The following is a 23,008-nucleotide window of genomic DNA, read 5'->3' as shown; positions in this document are numbered from 1 at the left end:
GACTGGGCCGTTTTTTCGACGTCGGTGCCGAAAAAGTGGCCTGGGGGGGCCTGTTGGGGGCGCGGCTGGAGATGCCCTCAGACAACATGAAAATTAGTTTGGTTAAACGTGAGCAAAATAAAGTTAGCCATACGCTAGCCCAGTTGGGACGTTCTTTGTCTAAAACTGTGGTTTGGCTGCGTCGCGTGCCTGATGAGGTTGACCTCTTGTGTCAGCAGGATTATAATGGTTGTGGTTGATTAATGAAAATTTTCCTTTGCGAAGAAAAAAAAAGATTAGACAAGACCTGGTTCTGTATAATTACCTCGGGGTATAATATAAACTTTGAGCTCCATCCTCGGCTGCATCATTATTAGTAGCGTTCTGTAAGAAAAAATAGCATCAAGTGGTTCTATGGTGTAGTGGTTAGCACTCCAGACTTTGAATCTGGCGACCTGGGTTCGAATCCCGGTAGGACCTCCTTTTTTTTCCATATTGTTCTTTTGCTGTTAACGCTGACTGATCTACTTGTTCTTTTGCTGTTAACGCTGACTGATCTACTGCTTCTTGGCACTAATTAACCCTGATCAAGCTGTGAACTAACGTGAACACGGTCCATTAAAAAAACGTAAAAAGACAGTAAGCATTCGCGAACCAACTTGTGGTTGAGATGGTTAAGTGGACAGTGGTATCCCCAACCCACCAGGGTTCAAATCCTGGTGCTCGCATTATTTCTGGATTTATTTCAGGATTTACGACGAGGCGCCTACGGTAACTTCGTAAATCTCAAGATGATATGCCGGCTCAGTCTCGGAGGTGCTCATAAGGGTAAGGTGTGAGTATATGCGCGTGTATATGAGTGCTTGCGTCTATACTGATGCTTAAAAAAAAAGACAGTAAGCACTCGTCCATGTACTCCGGTATCATCATCCAACTAGTAGTAGTAAACTTTTTACTACTCCGATTTCTTGTGTCAACCGGTCAAATCGGATTGGATGACAATATCCCATAAGCTGCCGTTTCAAACGGAGCCGGCCGATTCTTACGCAAAATTAGGACAAGAGAGACCCGATGATCATGCATGGGCTGCTCGATGGAGAGACCAGATATACTACTCATTCGATTAAGTAGTTGCCGCGCCCGCACCGCACATATAGAGGAGCGTACGTGTTCGCCGGAAGACCAGAGAGATTAGACAGGGCCACACACATCGGGGTCCGGTAGTACTAACGGCCCGGGCATCATGCAGGCGTCTGAAAACAACACATCATCATAAACCCCATGAAGAAAACTAAAACATAACTAAGAGAAAGTTCCACATGACTCGCACGCAGATGATTAGTGCCAATTTCTTTTGCTTTCGCGGAAGATAATCGTCCATCTTAACTTGACAGTGGTTGATCGAGAGGGGCGAGGCTCGAGATATTGCCTTAGCACAGTTAGCACTCCACATTTTCAAAGATGGTAGTGAATCGGTTCGTTTGATTCAAATCTGTAGGCGGCTATATTTCTTACATAATGCACACGAAGAAAGGACTATAAGTGGTTGTTTGGCCTTCATGAATGCACATGACATTGTCGTTCGCTATATATAGACCGATGGAACCAAGGGAGAAAAGCGAGTGCTTCTCAACCGTTGGCAAGTGTGTTCAAACTTTCGCAACCCGCATCGTCCCAATCGAAAAGGAGAGCCCATTCGAGGTGGTCGTTGCTCGCTTTTTAGGGGGGGGGGGGGGGGGGGGGTGATGTGTGTGTCTATGTTCAAATTTCACAACCCCGCGTCGTCCCAACAGAAAAGGAGAGCCGCATATGAATAGGCACACCCTTGTTTTGTTTTGGGGGTGGGGGGGGGTGCACTGTTCCAATTTTGCAAGCCCCGCGTCATCCCAACAGAAAAGGAGAGCCGCACACAAGCATGCACGCACTTGCTTTGTTTAAGGAGGGGCGCGTGTGCAATGTTCACAACCTTGTGTCGTCCAATTTGAATAGGAGAGTCGAATCTGAGCGGGGCCTTCCTTGTTTCCTTAAGAGGGGTGTGTACTATGTTTCAATTTCGCAACATTGTGTCGTCCAATTTCAAAAGGAGAGTCGAATCTGAAAGGGGCCTTACTTGTTTCCTTAAGAGGGGCGTGTGCTATGTTGAAATTTCACAACCTCGGGTCGCCCAATCGAAAAGGAGAGCTGAATCTGAGTTGTCCCTTGGCTATATCTTTTTTCGGTCGAGCACGTGTTGAATCCAAGCAATCCTATAATGACCTAAAGGGTAACAAGAAAGAAACACAAGGAGTATTCCTCCACCATCGATGAGTATGTTCAAATTTCGCAACCCCGCATCATACACTTGAAAAGGCGATCGAGCCGAACCTGAGTTGTCCCTTGGCTACAACTTTTCTAGGTCGGGCGAGGACAACAAGGAAAATTAGATCATGGGAGGACGCCGCCGCTTGGGTCTCGAAGGCCACTGCGTCACCGGCTTACACAGCTGGTGTCTTGCCAGCTGAGCGGAAGCGTAGACCACAGCGACCATCTTCGTCCGACCAAAAACCAACTCTGATCCGTGCTTCATAGAGGTGGAGGGAGGCTATTTGTCCCCTCTTGTTGAAGCATATCTCTCCAGGCTACCGGCAGTCCGATGAGCAGGCTGCCGGACATGGGGAAGACATGTTGTGGGAGTGGAGATCTGCCGCGGCCGGATGTAGACTAGTTTTACCGCAACATAGTATAGTTTAGTTAAAAATATGCCCAAAATATAAATGTTTTCGTTTGGTTTGAATGAAAATTATTCGGTTTGCATGTAATTCGTTCGGTCTGTTTAAAGCCAATTTGAAATGTACTATGCGGCTAGCATTGGATGGCCGGCTCCAATATCCATGTCCGCAGACCGATCCCTAGATATGGTATCCGATTTGCGGGTCAGATGCTTAATAAACTTTTGCATGCATTCATCGTCTGTATTTGTGTGTCAACCAGTGAAATCGGAGATAATATCCCATAAGCTGTCATTTCAAACAGAGCCAGCCGATTCTTACGCAAAATTAGGAGAAGAGCCCCGACGATCATGCATGAGCTGCTCGATCGAGAGACCAAATACTATTCGGTTGTACTAGTGATATGTTAGTTTGGTCGAGTAGTTACCGCGCCCGCACATATAGCGCGTACATGTTCGCGTGAAGACCAGAGAGATTAGACAGGGCCAGATATCCGAGTACTAGTAGCTAAATCCTTGCATGTCCGGTAGTACTAACGGCCCTGAGATCATGCACGCATGCATCCATGCAGGCGTCTCAAACAACACATCATAAACACCGTGAAAAATCCAAAACATAACTTAAAAAAAAGTTCCACATGCTTCGTATGCACATGATTCGTACCAAGTTCGTCGTTCTTCCTTTACTTTCGCCGAAGATAATCGTCGATCTTAACTGGACAATGGTTGGTCAAGAGGGACGAGGGTCGACATCTTTGCCTTGGCGCCCCACACATTTCCAAAGATGGCAGTGAATCAGTTCGTTCGATTCAAATTCATAGGCGGCTATATTGCTTACATAATGCACATGAAGAAAGGGCTATAAAACATGGCCTCCATAAATGCTCATGACATTGTTGTTCGCTATATATAGACCAATGGAACCAAGGAAGAAACACAAGTGCTTCTCAACCGTTGCGAAGCATGTTCAAACTTTCGCAACCCGCATCGTCCCACTCGAAAAGGTGAGCCCATTCGAGGTGGTCGCGTCCCCTTTTTCAAGGGGGAGTGGGGTGTGGGTGGCTATGTTCAAATTTCAACCCCGCGTCATCCCAACAGAAAAGGAGAGCCGCACATGAGCAGGCACGCCCTTGTTTTGTTTAGGGGGGCATATGCACTGTTCCAATTTCACAAACCCCGCGCCGTCCCAACAAAAAAGGAGAGCCGCAGTGCAGGCACATCCTTGTTTTGTGTATGGTGGGAGGGGTGCGCAATGTTCCAATTTCGCAACCCTGTGCCGTCCAATTTGAATAGGCCTTACTTGTTTCCTTAAGAGGGGCATGTGCTCTGTTCAATTTTTGCAACCCCGCGTCATGCAATCGAAAAAGAGAGCCAAATGTGAGTTGTCCCTTGGCTACAACTTTTTCCGGTCGGGTGCGAGCTAGATCCAGGCAATCCATTAATGACCTTAAGGGTAACAAGAAAGAAACACGAGGAGTACTCCTCCACCATCGGTGAGTATGTTCGAATTTCGCAACCCTGTGTTGTCGAATAAAAAAGGAGAGCCGAATGTGAGCTATCCCTTGGCTATAGGTTTTTTTCAGTAGGGCGCGTTCTGGATCCAGGAATCCATTAATTAATGAGCTAAAGGGTAACAAGAAAGAAACACGAGGAGTACTCCTCCACCATCGGTGAGTATGTTCGATTTTCGCAACCCCGTGTTGTCGAATCGAAAAGGAGAACCGAATGTGAGCAGTCGGTTTGCTACATGTTTTTTCGGCCGGGTGTGTGCTGGATCTAGGCAATCCATTAATTAATGACCTAAATGGTAATAAGAAAGAAACATGAGGAGCATTCACAATCGTCGGTGAGTATGTTTGAATTTCACAAACCCGCGTCGTCCAATCGAAAAGGAGAGCCGAATCCGAGTTGTCCCCTGGCTACAACTTTTCTCGGTCGAGCGTGTGCTGGTCCAGGCAATCCGTTAATTAATGACCTAAATCGTAGCAAGAAAGAAACAGAGGAGCATTCCCCATAATCGACGAGTATGCTCGAATTTTGCAACCCCACGCCGATTCTTCTTGAGTTGTTGTTGCATCAAGTTGTTGGGATTTATTGCACCAATGTTTGGGGATGGGGGTGTCCAATCCCCAACAATAACAATGTGGTGTGTGAAGCAGACCCAAACCCAAAGCGGGCGTGCTATAAATACTCTCTTGGTCTTCCGGCCCACCCACCCATCCGCCCCGTCCGCGTGTAAGGAGAGAGGACATCTTCCCCCCATCTCCTCGGGCTTCCTTCCAAGTTCCAACAACCATCTCCCTCATCTCCCGCCCAAACCCTAGATAACCCCTCACCCCGCCCCGCCCGAGAATGGCGGACGCGCCGCCGCCGGCGACCCCGGCGCCGCTCGATCGCGACGTCTGGCTCGCCTGCGCGACCCCGCTCTCCCGCGTCCCCGCCGTCGGCTCCCAGGTCTACTACTTCCCGCACGGCCACTCGGAGCAGTGCCCGGCGCCGCCCCGCGCGCCCGCGCACAACCTCTTCCCCTGCACCGTCGCCGCCGTCCGCCTCTTCGCCGACCCCAAGACCGACGAGCCCTTCGCCACCGTCGACCTCGTCCCCGGCCCGCACCGCGACCCCGCCCTCCACCTCCCCGACGCCGACGCCCACGCCGACGCGGCCACGGGGTTCCGCTACTACGCCAAGCAGCTCACGCAGAGCGACGCCAACAACGGCGGCGGCTTCTCGGTGCCCCGCTTCTGCGCCGAGCTCGTCTTCCCGCCGCTCGACTTCGAGGCCGACCCGCCCGTGCAGAGGCTGCGCATGACCGACCCGCTCGGCCGGGGCTGGGACTTCCGCCACATCTACCGCGGCACGCCGCGCCGCCACCTCCTCACCACGGGGTGGAGCAAGTTCGTCAACGCCAAGCTGCTCGTCGCGGGCGACGCCGTCGTCTTCATGCGCCGCGCCGACGGGGAGCTGCTCACCGGGATCCGCCGCGCGCCCAGGTACCCCGCCGTCTCCCAGCAGGGCGCCGAGCGCCGGCCCCGCAACGCGCGCGCGCGGGTCCCCCCCGAGGAGGTGGACGAGGCCGTGCGCCTCGCGGCCGAGGGCGCGCCCTTCACCGTCACCTACTACCCGCGCCAGGGCGCCGGGGAGTTCGTCGTGCCCAAGCAGGAGGTGGAGGACGCGCTCGTCGGCGCCTGGGCGCCCGGGGTGCAGGTGCGCATGAAGTTCCTCGACGCCGAGGAGCGCCGCTCCGAGTGGGTCAACGGCATCGTCAAGGCCGTCGACCCATCCATCTGGCGCATGCTCGAGGTACATCATCCATCCATGATTCATCTCTGCTGCGTTAATCCATCTCATCTTTGCGATAACTGTTGAAGGCGCAAGTCTGATTGATTGATCGATCGATCGAGTCCACTTCTGTTTGGTTCAGTATTGGCATGCTTGCTTCAATTGTTTTGCTCTGCCATTCAATACAAGTACAAGATAGTGGAAAGTAATATTGGACATTCATAATTGCTGATAATCCACCTGATCCGATGTTGCTTTCATGTTGAATCCGCAAATCTGATTGATCGATTTGAGTCCATCTATGTTTGGTTCAGTAATGCCATTTTCAGTTAACTGTCGGTGTGAGTCCATCTCTGCATGTTTGGTTGATTGGTTCAGTATATATCGCCATGCATATGTGGTTCAAGTATTCTGCTAGGTTCTGAATGAGGGTTCAGAGGCAATCGCCATGCATGTGTGGTTCAAGAATTGTCGTAGGTTCTGAATGAGGGAGGGACAAGCAATCTTGGACTAATAATTAATTACTATGTTTAGCCACTTGCATTTTATCGCTGCATGCTGTAGACTTGCTGTCAACGATTGTTTAGTAGTTCAGTCTTTTTTAATGTTGGTTTGGTAGTGGTTGCTCTGTCGGATGGATGGCTTCAGGTCACTTGTCTATTTGCAATAGCACCGACTCTGCTTCTGGTGGTATATACTGGAACAATCAGAGATGAACTCGATCAGCAGTCAGTTTTAATTTGGAATCTGCAATGTTCTTTTGTCTTAAATGATGTTCTGCATGTTACTTTTTGCCTTTACTGAAGATACAAGAGAGTGGCAAGCAATCTTGGACATTCATACTCCCCCAGTAAAGAAATACAGTATAAGATTGCTACTAATCCACCTGATCCGATGTTGCGTACACCGTTGAATCTCCAAATATGATCAAAATTGAGTCTGTCTCTGTATTCCATTGTTCAGTTAACTGTCGGAGCAGCTAGCGAGTGATCGATCAGAGTCCATCTCTGCACGTTTGATTCAGTATATATCGCCATGCATATTTGGTTCAAGTGTTTTGTTGGGTTCTGGATGAGGAGTGGCAAGAAATCTTGGACTAGTAATTGATAACTATATTTAGCCACTTATACAGGACTACAAGTAGAAGAGACTGGCAAGTGATCTTGGACATTCATAATTGCTGCTAATTCACCCTATCTGATGTTGCATCCATGGTTGAACAAGTGCTAATACTGAACCAAACATGTCGAACTTGTTGAGCACCCTCCCATCCTGATTGCTGCTAATTCACCTGATCTGATGTTTGATTCATCATTGAATCCGCAAATCTGATCGATTGAGTCGAGTCGGTCTCTGTTTGGTTCAGTACTGCCCAGTTTAGTTAACTGTTGGAGCAGCTAGCGAGTGATTGATCGAGTCCATCTCTGCAGGTTTGGTTTAGTATATATCGCCATGCATGTTTGTTTAAATTGTTTTGCTAGGTTCTGAATGAGGAGCGGCAAGCAATCTTTGACTAGTAGTTGACAGGAACTATGTTTAGCCACTTGTACTTTATTGCTGCATGCGTAGAGTTGATGCTATCGTTCATTATTTAATAAGTTCAGTCTTTTTTAATGTGGGTTTGGTGGTGGCTGCTCTGTCGGATTCATGGCTTCCGACAGACAAAGATGAAACAAACAAAGATGAACTCGATCGACACCATCTCTGCATGTTTGTTTGATTGGTCCTGTATGAGTTATCTTCATGCATGTGTGGTTCAAGTGTTTTGCTAGGTTCTGAATGAGAGGGGCAAGCGATCTTGTGTTAATAATAAGTAACTATGTTTAGCCACATGTACTTTATTGCTGCATGCCTAGAGTCGATGCTGTTGCCGATTGTTTGATAGTTCAGCCTTTTTTAATGTGAGTTTGGTGGCGGTTGCTCTGTGGGATGGCATTAGATACTTTGTCTGTTTCCAACAGGGCTGACTCTGTTCTGGTGGTATATACTGAAACAAACAGAGGTGAACTCGCTCAGCAGTCAATTTTGATTTGGAGCTAGCAATGTGCTTTTGGCTTGAATGATGTCTGCTTGCTACTTCTATACTGTTATAAATACAAGAAATCATGCCATGTAATGCCATCGGTAATTAGTACTTTATTGAGATCTTGAAAAATGTAGAGTCTACTGAAGTTAAATCTGTAAATCTGATCGATCGTAAGTCCATCTCTGTTTGGTTCAGTATTTTCATGTTCAGTTAACTGTCGGAGCAGCTAGCGAGTGATCGACGGAGAGTCCTCTCTCCATGTTTTGGCTGATTGGTTCAGTGTACATCACCATGCATGTGTGTGGTTCAAGTGTTTTGCTAGGTTCTGAACGAGGGAGTAGCAGGCAATCTTGGACTAGTAATTTATAACTATGCTTAGCCACTTGTACTTCATTGCTACATGCCGTAGAGTCGATGCTGTTGTCGATTGTTTGATAGTTCAGCCTTTTTTTAATGTGGTTTGGTGGCTGTTGCTCTGTCTGATTGCATTAGATCCCTTGTCTGTATCCAATAGGGCTGGCTCTGCATCTGATGGTATTTACTGAAACAGACAGAGATGAAGTCGGTCAGCAGTCAATTTTTATTTGGAATTCTGCTTGTTACTTCTTCCCTTTACTGTTATTAATAAAACAAGTCATGCCATGTAATGCCATCAGCAGCAAGTCCTCTATTCAGACCTTCAGAGTCATGAATGTCCAATACAGAGTTGTGTTATTTCATAGGGCTGACTGCACCTTTGTTACTGACATGTCAAGAGAAGTGTTCTATGTCGTTGTCCATTCCATCAATTCCTTGATTCTTCAGATAGTGCTCAAACCAGTTGATCTTACAATTTCAAGATTCTGTATATCATTACTGGCTCCAAAGATCCTTATCTGACTTGCTGCTTAAATCTATCTACTTGCTTGCAGATAGACTGGGATGAATCTGTGGTAGGGTCACTAAGGAACAGGCATGTCAATGCTTGGCAAGTAGAACTTGTTGGGTACCCTCCCATCCTGAAGAAGCTCAAGATCTCCGAGACGACCCTTCCCCCTATGTGCTCCGGCGATGTCGGCATGGCTGACCCCCTGCTGGGGCCAGATTGCGAAAACATGGTGATGATGCTGGGGTCACCGATGCCTGCTGGCATGCAGGGAGCCAGGCACATCGGCCTCACTGAGCTGCCCTCTTCATCTCCTACCGTGCTCACAACCAAGCAGTTTTTCCCACCTAGCTCCAGCGGCGGCTCCTCCGAGGTCGTGAACCCTGAAGCTGGATCTCCACCCAACAACTCGGTGAACATGCGCCCCTCTGAGGAAAGGAGGAGCATACAGCTGTTCGGCGCCACGATCACGTCGCCTGTGCAGAGCGCCACCAATGGCTCCTCTGAAGAAGTGAGCCAGGCCCCTGATGCTGCGGTCGATGGAACTGCTCATGAATATGCTTCTGCCACAAGTCTACTTGCCTGCCAACTCACAATCGGTAAAGATGACGGCCACGACCGAAATGCTTCTAAGCAAGAAGCCTGAAGTGGCATGTACACAGTATACTGGAAGGTACTATCTCATTTGATTTTCCTGCTTTGTTTGCGACGATGGACATGCAGAGATGGTTTTACATGACCATTCAGACCTAATTGTGAAAGGCGATGTAGTGATGATGATGCCTGTCAGGCCAAGTGTAGGTTTTCTTTTTCCATTACCAGCCAATTGTCTGTCAGTTTCACTCCCATTCAGACAAACTGAAGAAAGAAATTATCTCTGAATCAGCAAATTAAACAGTAACTAAACTAGTACGTATATGTTGTTTTCTGATTTTTATTATGCCTACATTATGGTTTATCAACAGAAAATCTTTCCAGGTTCCATATCTGTTTGATTTTCCTCTGATACAGTCCGAATTCAATGATTTCTCCATTTTGAGAAAACCAGCAACGATTTCATTGCATTCTTTCGTGTTTCCTTACTTGATTCTCACCTGGTTGCATCAATCAACTAAGTTAAGAGCAACATCATGCTTTCAGCGAATCAGTCAATTTAAAAGCAAAAGCTCAGCCTAAGCAGACTGTATATGTCGTTTGCCACACTGGGCGTGTGTGAGAAACTTCTCGAGTGAAGTTCGGGTGTCCCTGAAGCCGCTGTTATTGACAGTGAACCATAGCACTTTTAATTTGCAAAACAATGAGCACAATGAACTTTGAAGCTCTTAATTATTGACAATACCGAGATGCCATCCTCCTATTTATTTAGTACTCCCTCCGTCCCAAAATAAGTGTCTTGAGCTCAAATTTGTACCTGAGCTGGTACAAAGTTGAGACACTTATTTTTGGATGGAGGAAGTAGTTTTTGTCAGTCCATACAACACTTTGACTAGTACAATTCATTCTGTACAATGTTGTGTACCTATAGGTGTCGTCGATGATTAAGAACCGAGTATGATTCATCTTGAGAGAAACACATAGTTTGTGCTTAGAGCCTTAGAGGCAACGGGCATTTTAGTTGAGTGGCAATGCCACAGGGCTCCTAAACCCATTTATGCCCACAGATGACAAAAAAGTTAGATTGTAAAATGTTCATCTTGTTGCTAGTGTCCATTTAGCAGTTTTTTCTTACTTTGTTTTCTACCAAGATGATTCAACCATTTGTTTCTTTTCCTGTAGCGAAGCCAAGCTGGACGACCGAGGCTGCTATTCTGCTACGCACATTGAGTTCCTGGACCTGACTTGAAGCAAGGATACCTACGGCTGCAAGCCAAGCCAACAAAGTCTGTAGACAGGTGCGGCTGCACGCCGATGTTCGCCGCATTGCTATAGGCTGCCATGTTATTCTTTTTTCTTTTCGCTTTCTGTAAAATCTTTCCTGGACGCCTCTTCCACGTCGTCTTGACTGCGGAGGCCGAGTGCTCCTTGCATCACCCTGATGCTTCGGAAAAGCACTCTGCTCCTTAGCATTCCGGTACGTCTGGCCCATCTTGTTGTGAGCTGGACTCTGTTTTTCGGCGTTTCGGTTGTGATGGTGGTTCCTTGTTTCTTGGAGATGAACTTGTCTTATCCTCTGTTTTTGACCGGTGGAACTCCGTGAAGTGGATACTCGTCTTCATCATTGCGCTGCAGCTGCTGCTGCTGGTGGTGCTTTGTTTGAGATCTTTGCCATCTATCCACGAATCTGTTGGCTAAACCTCCTCTTTTCTCCTTGAAAGAGGAGATATGTCTCTGGCCCTGCTAAAGCTTTGCTGGGGCCGCCAAAGAGAGGAAAAGGCAGCTTTGCTCCAAAGAAGAGAAAAAAGCAGCCTATGTAGTAATACAGACAACTAGACGACATGTAGTCGTAGAGAGAGCATGCGTGCGTGCACATACCATAATACCATACCAAACCCATCATCGACTGGTACCTATTCTACAATCTGTCATTCCGTCCTTGTCTCAAGAGGACTGCTCGTCACTTCAGTCGCAGCGGCAGCTGAAAGGTGATCCTCAGCTGCCTGCCAACGTCTCTTCAACTAACAAACATTCCCAAATCTTCTTCTACTCATACAGTACAGGACAATGCTCCCTCTGTCACAAGATGTTTTGGATAATATACATACAGACTGAAATGAGAACGTCTTTATATACATCTGATTCAGAAAAATATTTAGGCATCTTATATTTGTGAATGGAGGGAGTACATGACAACAAACAAGACACACACACACAAGGAGCTAAAATGGCACTTGGAGATGCAAACCAAAATTACCAGTGTCATTTGCTGAAAATTGACACTACACAGGCAATCCAGACTTCAAAGTTCAGAGTAATATCATGCCACTTCTTGACAGAAAGAAAATACAGGCATTTCTATGTACACAACACGCCAATTTTTTCTATCTGTTTTTATCTGTCAAAACTAATGAGCAAGATCCTGGGGACAAACAAACACCTCTCATGCAGGAAGGAAAGAAACGAGATCTGCAGAATGCGATCCTTTCCTTCTTTTGCTGTGTAGTATATTATATATCTATATCTGATTATGATTACTATATATATTTTTATATATATCTGGATGGAAATGGAGATATGGATGGATCTGTGGCTGGCTGTATGCGCCACGTGCGTGCGTACGTACATACTCGATCCACCGATCACGCGTGGACGCGTAGCTGCCCGTGGCCCGCTCACGACCACGCCCTCTCGCCGTGCGCGGCGCGCCGCCGCGTCAGGCTCCGGATCCAGCTCCGGCCGCCGCCGCCCCGCGCCTTCGACCGCTGGTCCGCCGCCGCCGAGGACGACGGCTGCTTGCCCGACGCCCGCTTCCACCGCGCCAGCTGCAGCAGCCGCCCCACCACCTGCTTCCGCCACCGCGTCACGCCGCCCCGCCGGCTCGCCTGCTCCACCACCAGGGTCTTCGTCGTCGTCGCCGTCGTCGCCTCGCGCACCGGCTTTAGGGACGTCTGCTGGCTGTCCACCCATGTCGCCTTGCCGTTGTCCTCGAACTTGATCGATATGAAGGAATCTGCACACCGGCCGACCCGTGACCGTGAGCCAGAGAGCAACCAATTATTGCATCCGTACGCCGTACGAGCGGCAACTTACCGTCGAGGCTCGCGACGGAGGCGGTGTCGTCATCGTCGTCGGGGTTCCTGTCCTTGTCCTCGCCACGGCCACCGCCGTCGTGGTCGTCGTCGGGGTGGTGGTGGTGGTGGTGGTGGCGGGAGGAGTCGAGGCGCTGGAGGAAGGAGCCGAGCGCGAACACCTTGGGGAGCGAGCTGGAGATGCTGCCCGTCCTGCGCCGGAGCGCCCGGCAGTAGGGCCGCGCCGACAGGTAGCTGGCGCCGTCGGCCGGCGGGCGCGCGCGGCCTGTGCCGCCGCCCTGCTTGGCCGCGAGGAGGAGGAGCAGGCGCTCCCGGAGGCAGTGCGCGCACACGCCGACCAGCAGCTCCCTCGGGTGGAAGTAGCAGAGCAGCGTGCCGTCGGCTCCCCCGTGCTGCTCCCCTCCGCCCCCTCCTCCATGGCCATGGTCACCACGGCCATGGCCGCCGGCGCCGAACACGTTGCTCATGGCGCGCTGCGCTCTTGGGAGAAGCTGCTACGTACGTAGGGCTAGTGGACAGGAGGTGGCGTTGGCATGCAGAGCACGCTAGCTAGCTAGTGGCTTGAGTAAAGAATGCTTGGATATATGCATGCGGAGGAGAAGAGAAGATATGGAGGAGGTGGATTCATTGGAGGAAGCTTCACTGGCTTTTGCGTTTCTTTTATGATTCAGAGAGGAGGAAGAAGAGGAAGAGGAAGAGGCTAGGCTACTACTGTAGGAGCAACTGTTTGGGCAGCTTGTTGTTGTAATCTGCTTTGATGAAATGGACCATGCATGGGGAGTAGTGGACCGGCCTTCCGGCGCCGAGTGACACTCAGGCATCAGGCATGGATGGATGGATGGATCCGGCACCGGCAGCTACCAGAAAAAACACCTAACAACACATGCATGCACCACCCAACTTAATTGTGTGTGTGTTTTCAAGAAAAAAATATTCGTTTCAAAATGCACAATTATTCTGAATGTGTGTTAAGTTTCAGAAAAATCTGTCATATATGCAAGCTACGTGGCCAAATTCCTAACTAAAACGGCTTGTATTATTTATGAGATGGCACACCACAATTAGACAATGCTAAACAACTGATGACTGATTAGGCACGCAGATGTCAGGCCCCAATTAGGCACGCACGCACATTAACTGTTCGCTTAGCTTAGAGCAACTCCAACGGGCCGACCCAAACGGACGGCGATTTCATCCGCTTTTTGTCCATTTGGGTCGGCCGCCCGCCCGGCGTCCACTCTGTTTTTCATATGGGTCGGCAGCGCGCCCAACGCCCCGACTCATATGTGCAGGCGTGGCCGGCTGGCCGCCCAATTTTGCATTGCATTCAGCATGTTGTGAAATGAAAATTTAACAAACAAAATAGTCCGCCCAAATAAATAGTATAGTTTACAGGCCAAATAAAAATAAAAATGTTTCACATAGTTTTGCAAACGAATAAAAAAAGATACATCTATTGGTTGCCAACATGAGTCCACATATGCTCAACCAAATCATTTTGCAGTTGCACGTGAGTTTCCCAATCACGCATGTCTTCATGAAACTGAGTGAACTGCTCAAATGTTGCAAAACACCAACGGCACGCTCGACATCCTTTCTAGCACTCTCTTGCTCTTGGACAAATCTTTTCCTTCTCTCTCCGACAGGTTGGGTATTGTCTTTACAATAGTGGCCCACTGAGGATAGATACCGTCACCCAAATAGTACCCTTTGTCGTAGTTGTGGCCGTTGACAGTAAAGTTCACCGGTGGGCTGTTGCCTTCGGCAAGCCTAGCAAACACCGGCAAGCGCTGAAGCACGTTGATATCATTGTGTGATCCAGCCATGCCAAAGAAAGAGTGCCAGATCCAGAGATCTTGAAACGCCACGGCCTCTAGTATGACAGTGCAAGCCCTGACATATCCCTTATACTGCCCTTGCCAAGCAGAAGGGCAGTTCTTCCACTCCCAGTGCATGCAGTCTATACTGCCAAGCATCCCCGGGAAGCCCCTGCTAGCATTCATCGCCAACAAACGGGTTGTATCTTCAGCTGTCGGCTCTCTCAAGTACTTAGGGCCAAACACAGCAATCACAGCCTTGCAGAACTTATACAGGGACTCTAGGCATGTAGACTCGCTCATACGGACGTACTCGTCAATGAGATCACCGGGCACTCCGTATGCAAGCATTCGGATGGCGGCAGTGCATTTCTGATAAGAGGAGAAACCAATCTTGCCGACGACATCCTCTTTGCACTCGAAGTAGTCATCATAGCCGACCACTTCCTCTCTAATACGGTTGAAAACATGCCTACTCATATGGAACCGGCGGCGAAATTTGTGATGTTTGAACAACGGGTTTGTTGTATTAAAGTAGTCCTTCCAGAGAAGAAAATGCCCGCTCTCCCGGTTACGATTCAATGCCGGAAGATGGCCCGGAATGGAGCCACGGAACAACGACCGCTGGTTGTTGAGGTGGTGATGGACCAACACGGCAGCCAATATCTCCTCCTCGTCGTCGGACGACGAATCGTCGGAGTCGCAAAGGAAACTGTGGAAAAAGAACTCGTCGGCGGAGTCCATTTTCGTACCTTGGCAAACTGTCGAACAGCTTGCGGGCGTCGAAGAAGGAGACGGCCGGCGAGGGGAGACGCGGCGCCCACAGACTAGCTAGCTGCCCGGCCGGCGTCCGACGAGTGTGACGGCGTCCGACGAGCGTGCCGGTCGTATGTGGCGGGGGCGGCGAGGCGTCTTCTTGGTCGCGAGCGGCTGGGCGATGGGGGAAGCGGCGGCGGGAACCAGCTTGCTCCCCGGCGGCAAAACGGCGGCGGCGGGCGACTGGGGCAGGGACGGCGTTGCTGGGCGGATGTGGAGGCGGCGGCAGCTGGAAGAGTCGCCGGCAAAATGGACGGCGGCGTCGGTGACGGAGCAGGCGGGGGCGAGGGTTGCTTGTTGGCCGGGGGGAGGGGAGGCCAACGTGCCACAGACGAGCGGGCGGGACAGGAGTAGGCGAGCGCGCGCGTCCGTCGCGTGCCCGCACCGACGCAAATCGGTTTCAAAAATGGACCGGGAATAGGTCGCCCGCGGACGAAAAACGTACGCGCGTCTGTTTGGGTCGGCGCATTGGGCCGCCTTTTCTGTCCGCGCCGACCCAAACGGATGGCCGCGGATGAAATGGGTCGCCCCATTGAAGTTGCTCTAAGTAAAGTATAATATCTTTTGACGACATGTGTAACAATTTGACTAATAATGCTACTAGTAATTCACAGGAAATGTGTACGGGGGAGGGGTGGATCTGTCCATGGATGGATGGAAGTGGTCGAGTTGGGGTTATGGTGGTCCAAGTTTGATGGAGAAGAAAGAAAAGGACCACCGAGCTATCCATCTTGCATCGTCACATCATGCACCGTACTAGCGCTAACCCATTGTTAAGGAATTGCCTACTCCTAGTCCTATTAGATTTAGACTTGGTACTTTCCCACCCCACCAAAAAAAAAAAGATTTAGACTTGGTGCATGATTGTGCAATCGATTTTGGTAGCTAGGAGTAGGATTCGCCAACGAGCTGTACTGTCATTGTGTACAGTATGTGGAATGATTGATGTTTGCATTGTAAATTAACTAATTAATTAATGGCGGTCAAGGCAAGGGATGGATGGCCCACACGTGTCTGTGTGTATCAATGACGGGAAGGCGCTTAAATTAACTTAGCTAGTAACATAGCGCATTTTGAAAAAATTCTGTTTATGTGGCAAGTAATTAATAAGAGATGGTAACATAATATATTACTGTAATATAGCGCTTTCCAAGACAAGATGAGTCTACAAGCTAATAAATGAAGTCATCTATGATATTACTATTATGTTACTTTGCATTATGAAGATACTCCCCACTATATGTGACCAGCATTAATTAGGCGTCGCTGACGCGCACGCGTCAGGCGTAGAATAGATTATTATGAGATCGTGTTCAATGTGTGTGCATGTCTGCCTGCTTAGAGCATCTACTAACCCATTCCTAATCGCATAACTTGTACAACCAGTAGTACTGTACTTACTTAGTTTTGATTTAATTAAGACAGAACGTACAACCCGATTTAGTGTTCAATAACAAGCCATTGGTTTTCTTTGAACATGCACATGTTGTCAGGATTATTGGGCTGTAGCCCATTTGTTACATCCAATAATTTCGAGTGAAATCCCCGTATGGCCCGTTCATGCATGACAAGAGAAATAAATAAACTATTTTGCGCTAGGGAAGAACAAAACCAAATACTCTTCCATCACAATTTAGAAGACACAGTTAAATTTGCGTATGTTTCCATAATAGATAAGGTTTAGAGCGTATTGCATTTATTTCTAGTAGCTAATTAGTACTCCGATATACTATTTCTATATGCATGCGTAGTGTGAATGCTATATTTTAGCCCATCTCATAACCAATAGATAACCACCTGGATCCCAGAGAATTTCCAAACGCGTCTTCTAAACCGTGACGAAGGGAGTACTACAGTTGTGACCCCTTCCTTCGTCTCCCCATTAATGTTTCACTTTCGTTTCTCCATTAATGTTTTGGTTTCGTTTACATTCATTTCATGCATGGAAAACGGAATCGAATGGGTATGAATGTTTCCATTCATCTTCCAATTGATGTCATTGATGTTTCAGTTTTGCCAAGACATTGGTGATTCGGTTTCGCTTCCACTTTCTGGAGTCTATAAGAGAGGTCGCTCCTCTTCTCTAGATATAAGCCACTTGGTCTCTCCCAAAGCGACTGCCTTCTTGTCACAAGCGTTGTGTTGTTTGTAGTTTTTCCATTTTGATTCTCGGCGTGCACTGCGACGTGAGACAACAAGCCTTTAAAACCCCGCCTTTTTTGATCCGGTACGTGAGGAGCGTGATCATATTTTTGGGTTGTATCCTTGCGTGACTACTAGATCTTTGTTCATCATGGCTGCGAACAAAGACATCCTCGGCGACGAGTTCACGAGGACAACTACTTCTCCGACGTTGATGACCTCCTTGGTGACATGGCAAAGACCCACCTGCATCTTTTTCTGCCGCACAACGCTTGTTCTTCTCCCTTATGACAGGGTTTGTGTATGGTCTACTATTTGTATCAATATGGATATAATGTTCGTATGTTATGTACCAAATTGCATGACTAGTTACATCATTGTGTTACTTGCATATCTCATCATGATTATCATGTATTATCTTCCGTTCTTCTGGATTAAAATTAATGGAACGTTCTCAATTATTAAACACATATTTCAACTTTAAACTTACCGAAAAGCACGGATTCAGTCTGTCAAGTTGAAGAAAACGCTAAGTTGCACGCTGAACTTCTCAACCGGACAAGTTTGGTAGCCACAACCTCTCCATGTGATCGTGAATACTAACCAGTACAGTGTATTTGCTTGTTTCTAACCAATTTCTTTTTTTTTTTGAAAGAAAGACATTTCTTAGTGGGAAAAATAAATCCATTTTGTCTTCTCCACGCTCATCAAACTAGTACTGAACCTAAATCTTCAAGTTTGAGTTTGGTGCCTAGCCCGTGTATATCCAGGAGTGAAGATTCACATAAATCAGAGGACATATTATCAAGAAAAAGAACAAGAAAATGGTTAATTTGATATAACTCTCTTCTTCTTCTTCTTCTTTGTGAAAAATCGCGTAAATAACCGAATGTGGAGCACTCCACTCCAGCGAATGGTAACAGCAAGAAAAAAGAAGGGCCGGCGAATGCATGGTTAGATCGACAGATGGCCCTCGCTAGCTAATTAAGGGCATCTTCAGCCGTTCGGCCCCCCAGGGTGCCTAAATAGAGCGGCCTGGGGGCGTGCCGGCGCTAATTCGGCCCCTGAAGGCGACCTAGCTCCCAGTCACGCCCTCAAGCGCCGGCCTCAGGATGCGGGAAATTTGAACTAGGTCGTTCCCGCTCACAAAAGACGCCACAAATCCGGCGATCGGACGTAGTCTGGCGTTACAAAAAACAGAGTGCCGCACGCCGCAAGTTCGCATGCGCAACGAATCACTCGGCGGGGTCGGCTCCAGGCGTTGGCGGAGTCGGCGTGCGCGGGCTCGGCGGTGTCGGAGCTGCTTCGGTGCTGGGCTGTGTCGGCGCGGCTTCGGTACTGCTGGGTGGCGATGTAGAGGCGTCGTTCGGGCTTGGCGTCCGTGTGGCCGTGGGCGCGGGAGCTGGCGTCGTCGGCGTCGTCGGCGTTGCCGTCTGCATCTGGTTCAGGATGAGGCCGCGCTCCGCCATGTACCACGCCCTGAGCTGCTCGTCGTTGCTCTGGAGCATGTCCGCCCCGTCCATCAGAAAATCCATGTCGGTGTTCCTCTTCTTCGAGACGACGTTCGTCCGGAGCAGGTCGGCGTTGGTCCGGAGCAGGTCGAGCTTGATGGCGCTGTTCGTCATCAGCGACGACCACCGCGCCTCGGTCTTCTCTTCACGTAGGACGGCCCGGGCCTGGGCGTCGGCAAGGCAATGCTCGATGGACTCCTGCACTCGCGCGGTTGCCGCGTCGGTGTTTTTTCCCTTCTTTGCCAATTTGTGGCCGTCCGGCCGCCCCTCTGACGCGCCCGGAGTCGTCGCGTCCGGCTTGTATGTCTCCTTGGCCTTGTCGAGGGTACGTCAGACTTCCGCCCACTTCTCGCACTTGTCAATGCGCTTGTAGACGTGGATGTGCTTGAAGTCGGCGTCGAGGTTGTCGCGCCGATACATGGTGAACATGCGCAGCAACTGCGCGGAGGAACAAACAGTTGGCGGGCGGCGGGCGTAGACGACGAAGAGATGCGGGCGAACGGCGTGCGTACCTGATCCTCAACGCTGGCGCCGCTCTCCGCACGAGCCGCGACCTCCTCGACGATTCCATGCCATTTGTTGCACGCCCACTGGATACGCCCCCAATGGTCCGCCATCGCCTTGGAGCCGCGCTGCATGTAGATGCCTTTGAAGTAGGGGTCGACGAGCTTCTGCTCGTCGAACTCGGCCTTGATGCGGTCCCAGTACGTCTGGAAGCTCTGGTTCGTGCTGGTGGTCGGATCGAGGCAGATGACTTTCCATGCTTCAGTGAGGCATTCCTCCTCCTTGGACGTCCACTTGATGCGCGGTTCGCCTGGCCTAGCCGCCCGCTTCTTCTTCTGGCGCCCCTTCGTCGGATCAGGAGCCGGCTCCTCCTCCTCCTCCTCCTCGTCCTCCTCCTCCTCCTCCTCCTCGGATTCCTGCGCTTCGTGCGCGTCCTCGCCGTAGACGTAGCCGAGCTCAGCCTCCATGTCGCCGCTGAGATCCACTACCTCGTCCTGGGTGGCAAACCCGGGAGACGCGGCGGCCGCGGTCGATCATGTCGCGATGATGTCGTCCATGTCGGCTCCTGTGTCGTCGGTGTCGCCGAGGTGCGAGAAGGGCAGCGGTCCACGGCGGAGATGGGGCGTCGGTGTGGACGCGTAGGCGGGCGGCGAGTAGTTGTATGGAGGGTACTGCACGCCGACGAAGGCGGGCGAGGGTGTGCGCGTCGCGGGGTGGCCATGGGGGAAGGTCACGTTTGGGTTGAACCCACCGTGCGCGTCGTCGTCGGCGTAGCCGGGCGACGACGATCCCCATGGAGATCCGACGCCTTGCTGTCCCCGGGGCGCGTACTGGGCGTGGCTGACGACGAGTGGATTCATCGTCCCCGCGTGGTCGACCGATGAGGAGGACGCCGCCGCGCGCGCCGCGTTGTCGCGGGCCTTCTTGGCGATGGCCCTGTTCCGCCGGTCGGCGGTGACTGCGTCGCGTCGCTGAACTTCCACCCTCCACTCGGCGTTCGACATGCCCGGTGGCTTCAATGGCGGCGCCCTCGGCTTCCTCTGCTTCGGCTGGGCCACGGTGCCAGTCGTGGTTGCCGCCGCGCGCGGCATGGCGTACTTCTTCGGCGGCATGGCGGCGACTGGAAGGCGAACGGGAGGGGGTTTGGCGGGAGAAAGGGAGGGAATGGCGGGAGGAAGGCGAGCGAGCGGGAGGGATGCGAGGGAAAAGTATCAAGAAACGGCGGGAAAAGGCCCTCGGGTCGCCGCCAGGGCGGACCTATGCGCCTTTTTCGCTTGTGCCGGCTCCCAAGCGCCCCCAGGTTCGGCCTGGGTCCGCCGGCACCAGTTTTGGCCCGAGCTAGCGAAAAACAGGCTTCTGAGGGCGCGACTGGACCGTTTTTTTGGCGCCGGCGCGGCAAAAACGTCTGGGGAGTGTCTGTTGGGGACGCGGCTGGAGATGCTCTAACCTGCCATCACATCACATGGGCTGTGGGGGCAGCATATATGAGAGTAATGCTACACATACGAACAAAGTTAACATAATGTTACGTGATTAGCCAGATGGCAGTTTGTGATTGGGATTAGAGGAAAGGAGGGGTGTTCTAAAAAAGAGAGGAAAGGAGGAGTTCACCCCACTTAAAATCAGGGGGGGAAGAGAGAATTGTTGAGGGAAGGTTATGTAAGACTTGACGTAATTCTATCTTATCTTAGAAAAAACTTGACGTAATTCTTGGTAAGTGTAGGATTATCGCATATATGGCTACCAACGACACGACAGACATGGCGACAAGTGCATCTTCCTCCTCTCAACCCCATCCATGGACTCCTTCGTTCGATCGGCATGCACTTGTAATTTGATCTCTCACCAGTTTGTTTCATCGATCTATGCATGTTGATGCATGCATGCGTGGCAGGGTGAAGATCAATCAGTATGATAGGCCGAGAATTCCATCGATCGATCTATCAACGGAGCCGGCCGGCGCACGCGTACCGGCGTACGTGGTCACATGTCGCATGTGCATCGGTCTCTTCGTACTGAGAGCGAACCCACCCGTGCCGTTGGTAGCTTCCTTTTCCCACGGACTGGATGAGGACGGAGACGCGATTCAGATCACCGCCGTACCACCGTTGCTGTCCATACGGCGCATGCATGATGCATCGATCGATATCCATACCATCCTTCCAAGCTACTCCGTACATACCTACCTTTGCTTGCGTTGCGTGGTGCATTGGAATGGCCATGATCTATCTATGTGCCAGCACTGCATCCTGGCTTGTCAAATCTTGGAGCAGAGAAGCCGATCGACAAGGGCAGAGCAGTGGATTTGACGCACGCACGTTTCAGGTTCCTACAAATTCCTCTGCTTCTCCTGCCTTGCCGATTAGATCAGAGATTCCGACGATCCAGATCAATGTGCGCATGGTGCCCCATCAGAGATTCGTCCGAGAGAGTTTGATCTCTGTTTGGAAAAGCACGTGCAGATTCAGCCGGGCAGAGCATGCACGCTCTCTGAGCAAAGTTGCAGTGAACCACAATGGCAACAGCAACAGCAACATTGGAGGGCTGTCAGAATCGCGACGGCAACGCGGTCGGCCGGTCGAGAGACGCGGAGAAGAGCCGTCGGAATCGCGGCTCGACGACGGTCCGGCAGATACCAAAAGCAAGGCCAATCAGAGAGAGAGGGAGAGAGAGAGAACTATGTTCCTTGTTGAAGAAGCATGTGCAGATTGACCTGTTAATATCGATCGAGAGGCAATGGATGAAACACGCTCACGCTGCTGCTGCTGCTGCAAGTGCGTGAAGATGGAGGATCGTGTAGCCATCGCCGGGACAGTGGACCGGAAGGATGCGCCGCACGCACCGCAATAGCAATAGTCAGATGGAGCCACTGCATTCGGACACCGGCATGCGGCCAAACAAAGCTTGGCTCAGGCCTGGACCGCAGCAGATCCTCCTCAGTCTACTCTAGACTCTAACCTATAGTCCTCTCCATTGGAGTACGTACGTCGACAGCAATACGGTCGGTCAAACAGACAAGGCGTCCCTGGACAGGAGCCGTCAGAATCGCCGCCGCCTGACAGCGGACCACAGACATATCGTCGAGCACGTAGAGGTAAGACCGCAGATTTCTTCTAACCTTCTTCTTTGGTGGTTTTTCTTTCGGTAGGGTGTTTCTTCCTTGTTGGTTTGGGCAGCGGTTTTGGCAATGAGAAAGTCCCGCTTCGGTTGCCCATTCAACTTCAACCAATAATATATGACGGTGAAGAACTTCTCAACTTCTTATACACCACACAAGCACGAGTAGGCTATAAAAGTAAAACAATGCATAACCGTCTAGTGAGCAATAAAACTAGAACATCTCCAGCTAGTGATCAACAAAAGTAGAGCATCTCCGGTTAGTGATCAACAAAACTAGAGCATATCCAGCTAGTGATCAACTTACTTGCACGGTGATTTGTGCACCGCTAGGCCACCGTGCGATGAAATGCTTCAAGTGCTCGCAATACTTGGCAACGACCTCTTGGATGGTGTACCATCGAGTGGCAGTCAGGCATAGATGGATCCGGCCAGAAAAACACCTAACAACACATGCATGCACCACCCAACTTAATTATGTTTATGTTTTTGAATTATTATTATTATTATTATTATTATTATTATTATTATTATTATTATTATCAGGCAAAGGATTAGA

The 23,008-nt window shown here is 50.2% G+C and overlaps 3 protein-coding genes and 1 non-coding gene across 5 annotated transcripts; 2 read left to right on the top strand and 2 right to left on the bottom strand.

Annotated features, from left to right (window-relative positions):
* The first annotated feature begins 387 nt into the window (after positions 1–387).
* TRNAQ-UUG (transfer RNA glutamine (anticodon UUG)) lies at positions 388–459 on the top strand. Its single transcript has one exon. It is a non-coding gene; the product is annotated as a tRNA-Gln (tRNA).
* Positions 460–4,931: 4,472 nt separating this feature from the next.
* Positions 4,932–10,965, top strand: LOC125527276 (auxin response factor 13-like). 2 transcript variants are annotated; one of them, XM_087545541.1, is made up of 3 exons: positions 4,932–5,986; positions 8,903–9,529; positions 10,638–10,965. In XM_087545541.1, exons 1-2 carry the CDS (start codon positions 5,039–5,041, stop codon positions 9,500–9,502), a joined length of 1,548 nt encoding a protein of 515 aa, XP_087401667.1. In that variant the 5' UTR covers positions 4,932–5,038; the 3' UTR covers positions 9,503–9,529; positions 10,638–10,965. The 2 variants fall into 2 exon arrangements, with proteins under 2 accessions (XP_087401667.1, XP_048560019.2); XM_048704062.2 differs by having other exon boundaries at positions 10,633–10,965.
* A 501-nt stretch (positions 10,966–11,466) lies between these two features.
* On the bottom strand, positions 11,467–13,353 carry LOC125540447 (uncharacterized). Its single transcript, XM_048704063.2, has 2 exons — positions 12,544–13,353; positions 11,467–12,463 (listed from the first exon to the last, which is right to left on the bottom strand). Exons 1-2 carry the CDS (start codon positions 13,007–13,009, stop codon positions 12,126–12,128), a joined length of 804 nt encoding a protein of 267 aa, XP_048560020.2. The 5' UTR covers positions 13,010–13,353; the 3' UTR covers positions 11,467–12,125.
* A 786-nt stretch (positions 13,354–14,139) lies between these two features.
* On the bottom strand, positions 14,140–15,256 carry LOC147987985 (uncharacterized). The gene is given in 3 exon segments (XM_087540484.1): positions 14,140–14,189; positions 14,192–14,216; positions 14,219–15,256. Coding segments are annotated over 3 exon segments (960 nt in total). The 5' UTR covers positions 15,104–15,256.
* Positions 15,257–23,008: the final 7,752 nt, after the last annotated feature.

This window comes from Triticum urartu, chromosome 2A (genome assembly GCF_056163025.1).
Source record: "Triticum urartu cultivar PI428250 chromosome 2A, HENAU_Tu73, whole genome shotgun sequence".
Classification (NCBI taxonomy): Eukaryota; Viridiplantae; Streptophyta; class Magnoliopsida; order Poales; family Poaceae; genus Triticum; species Triticum urartu.
Note: the sequence above shows the minus strand (reverse complement) of the source record. Positions and strands in the feature narration are given on the sequence as shown.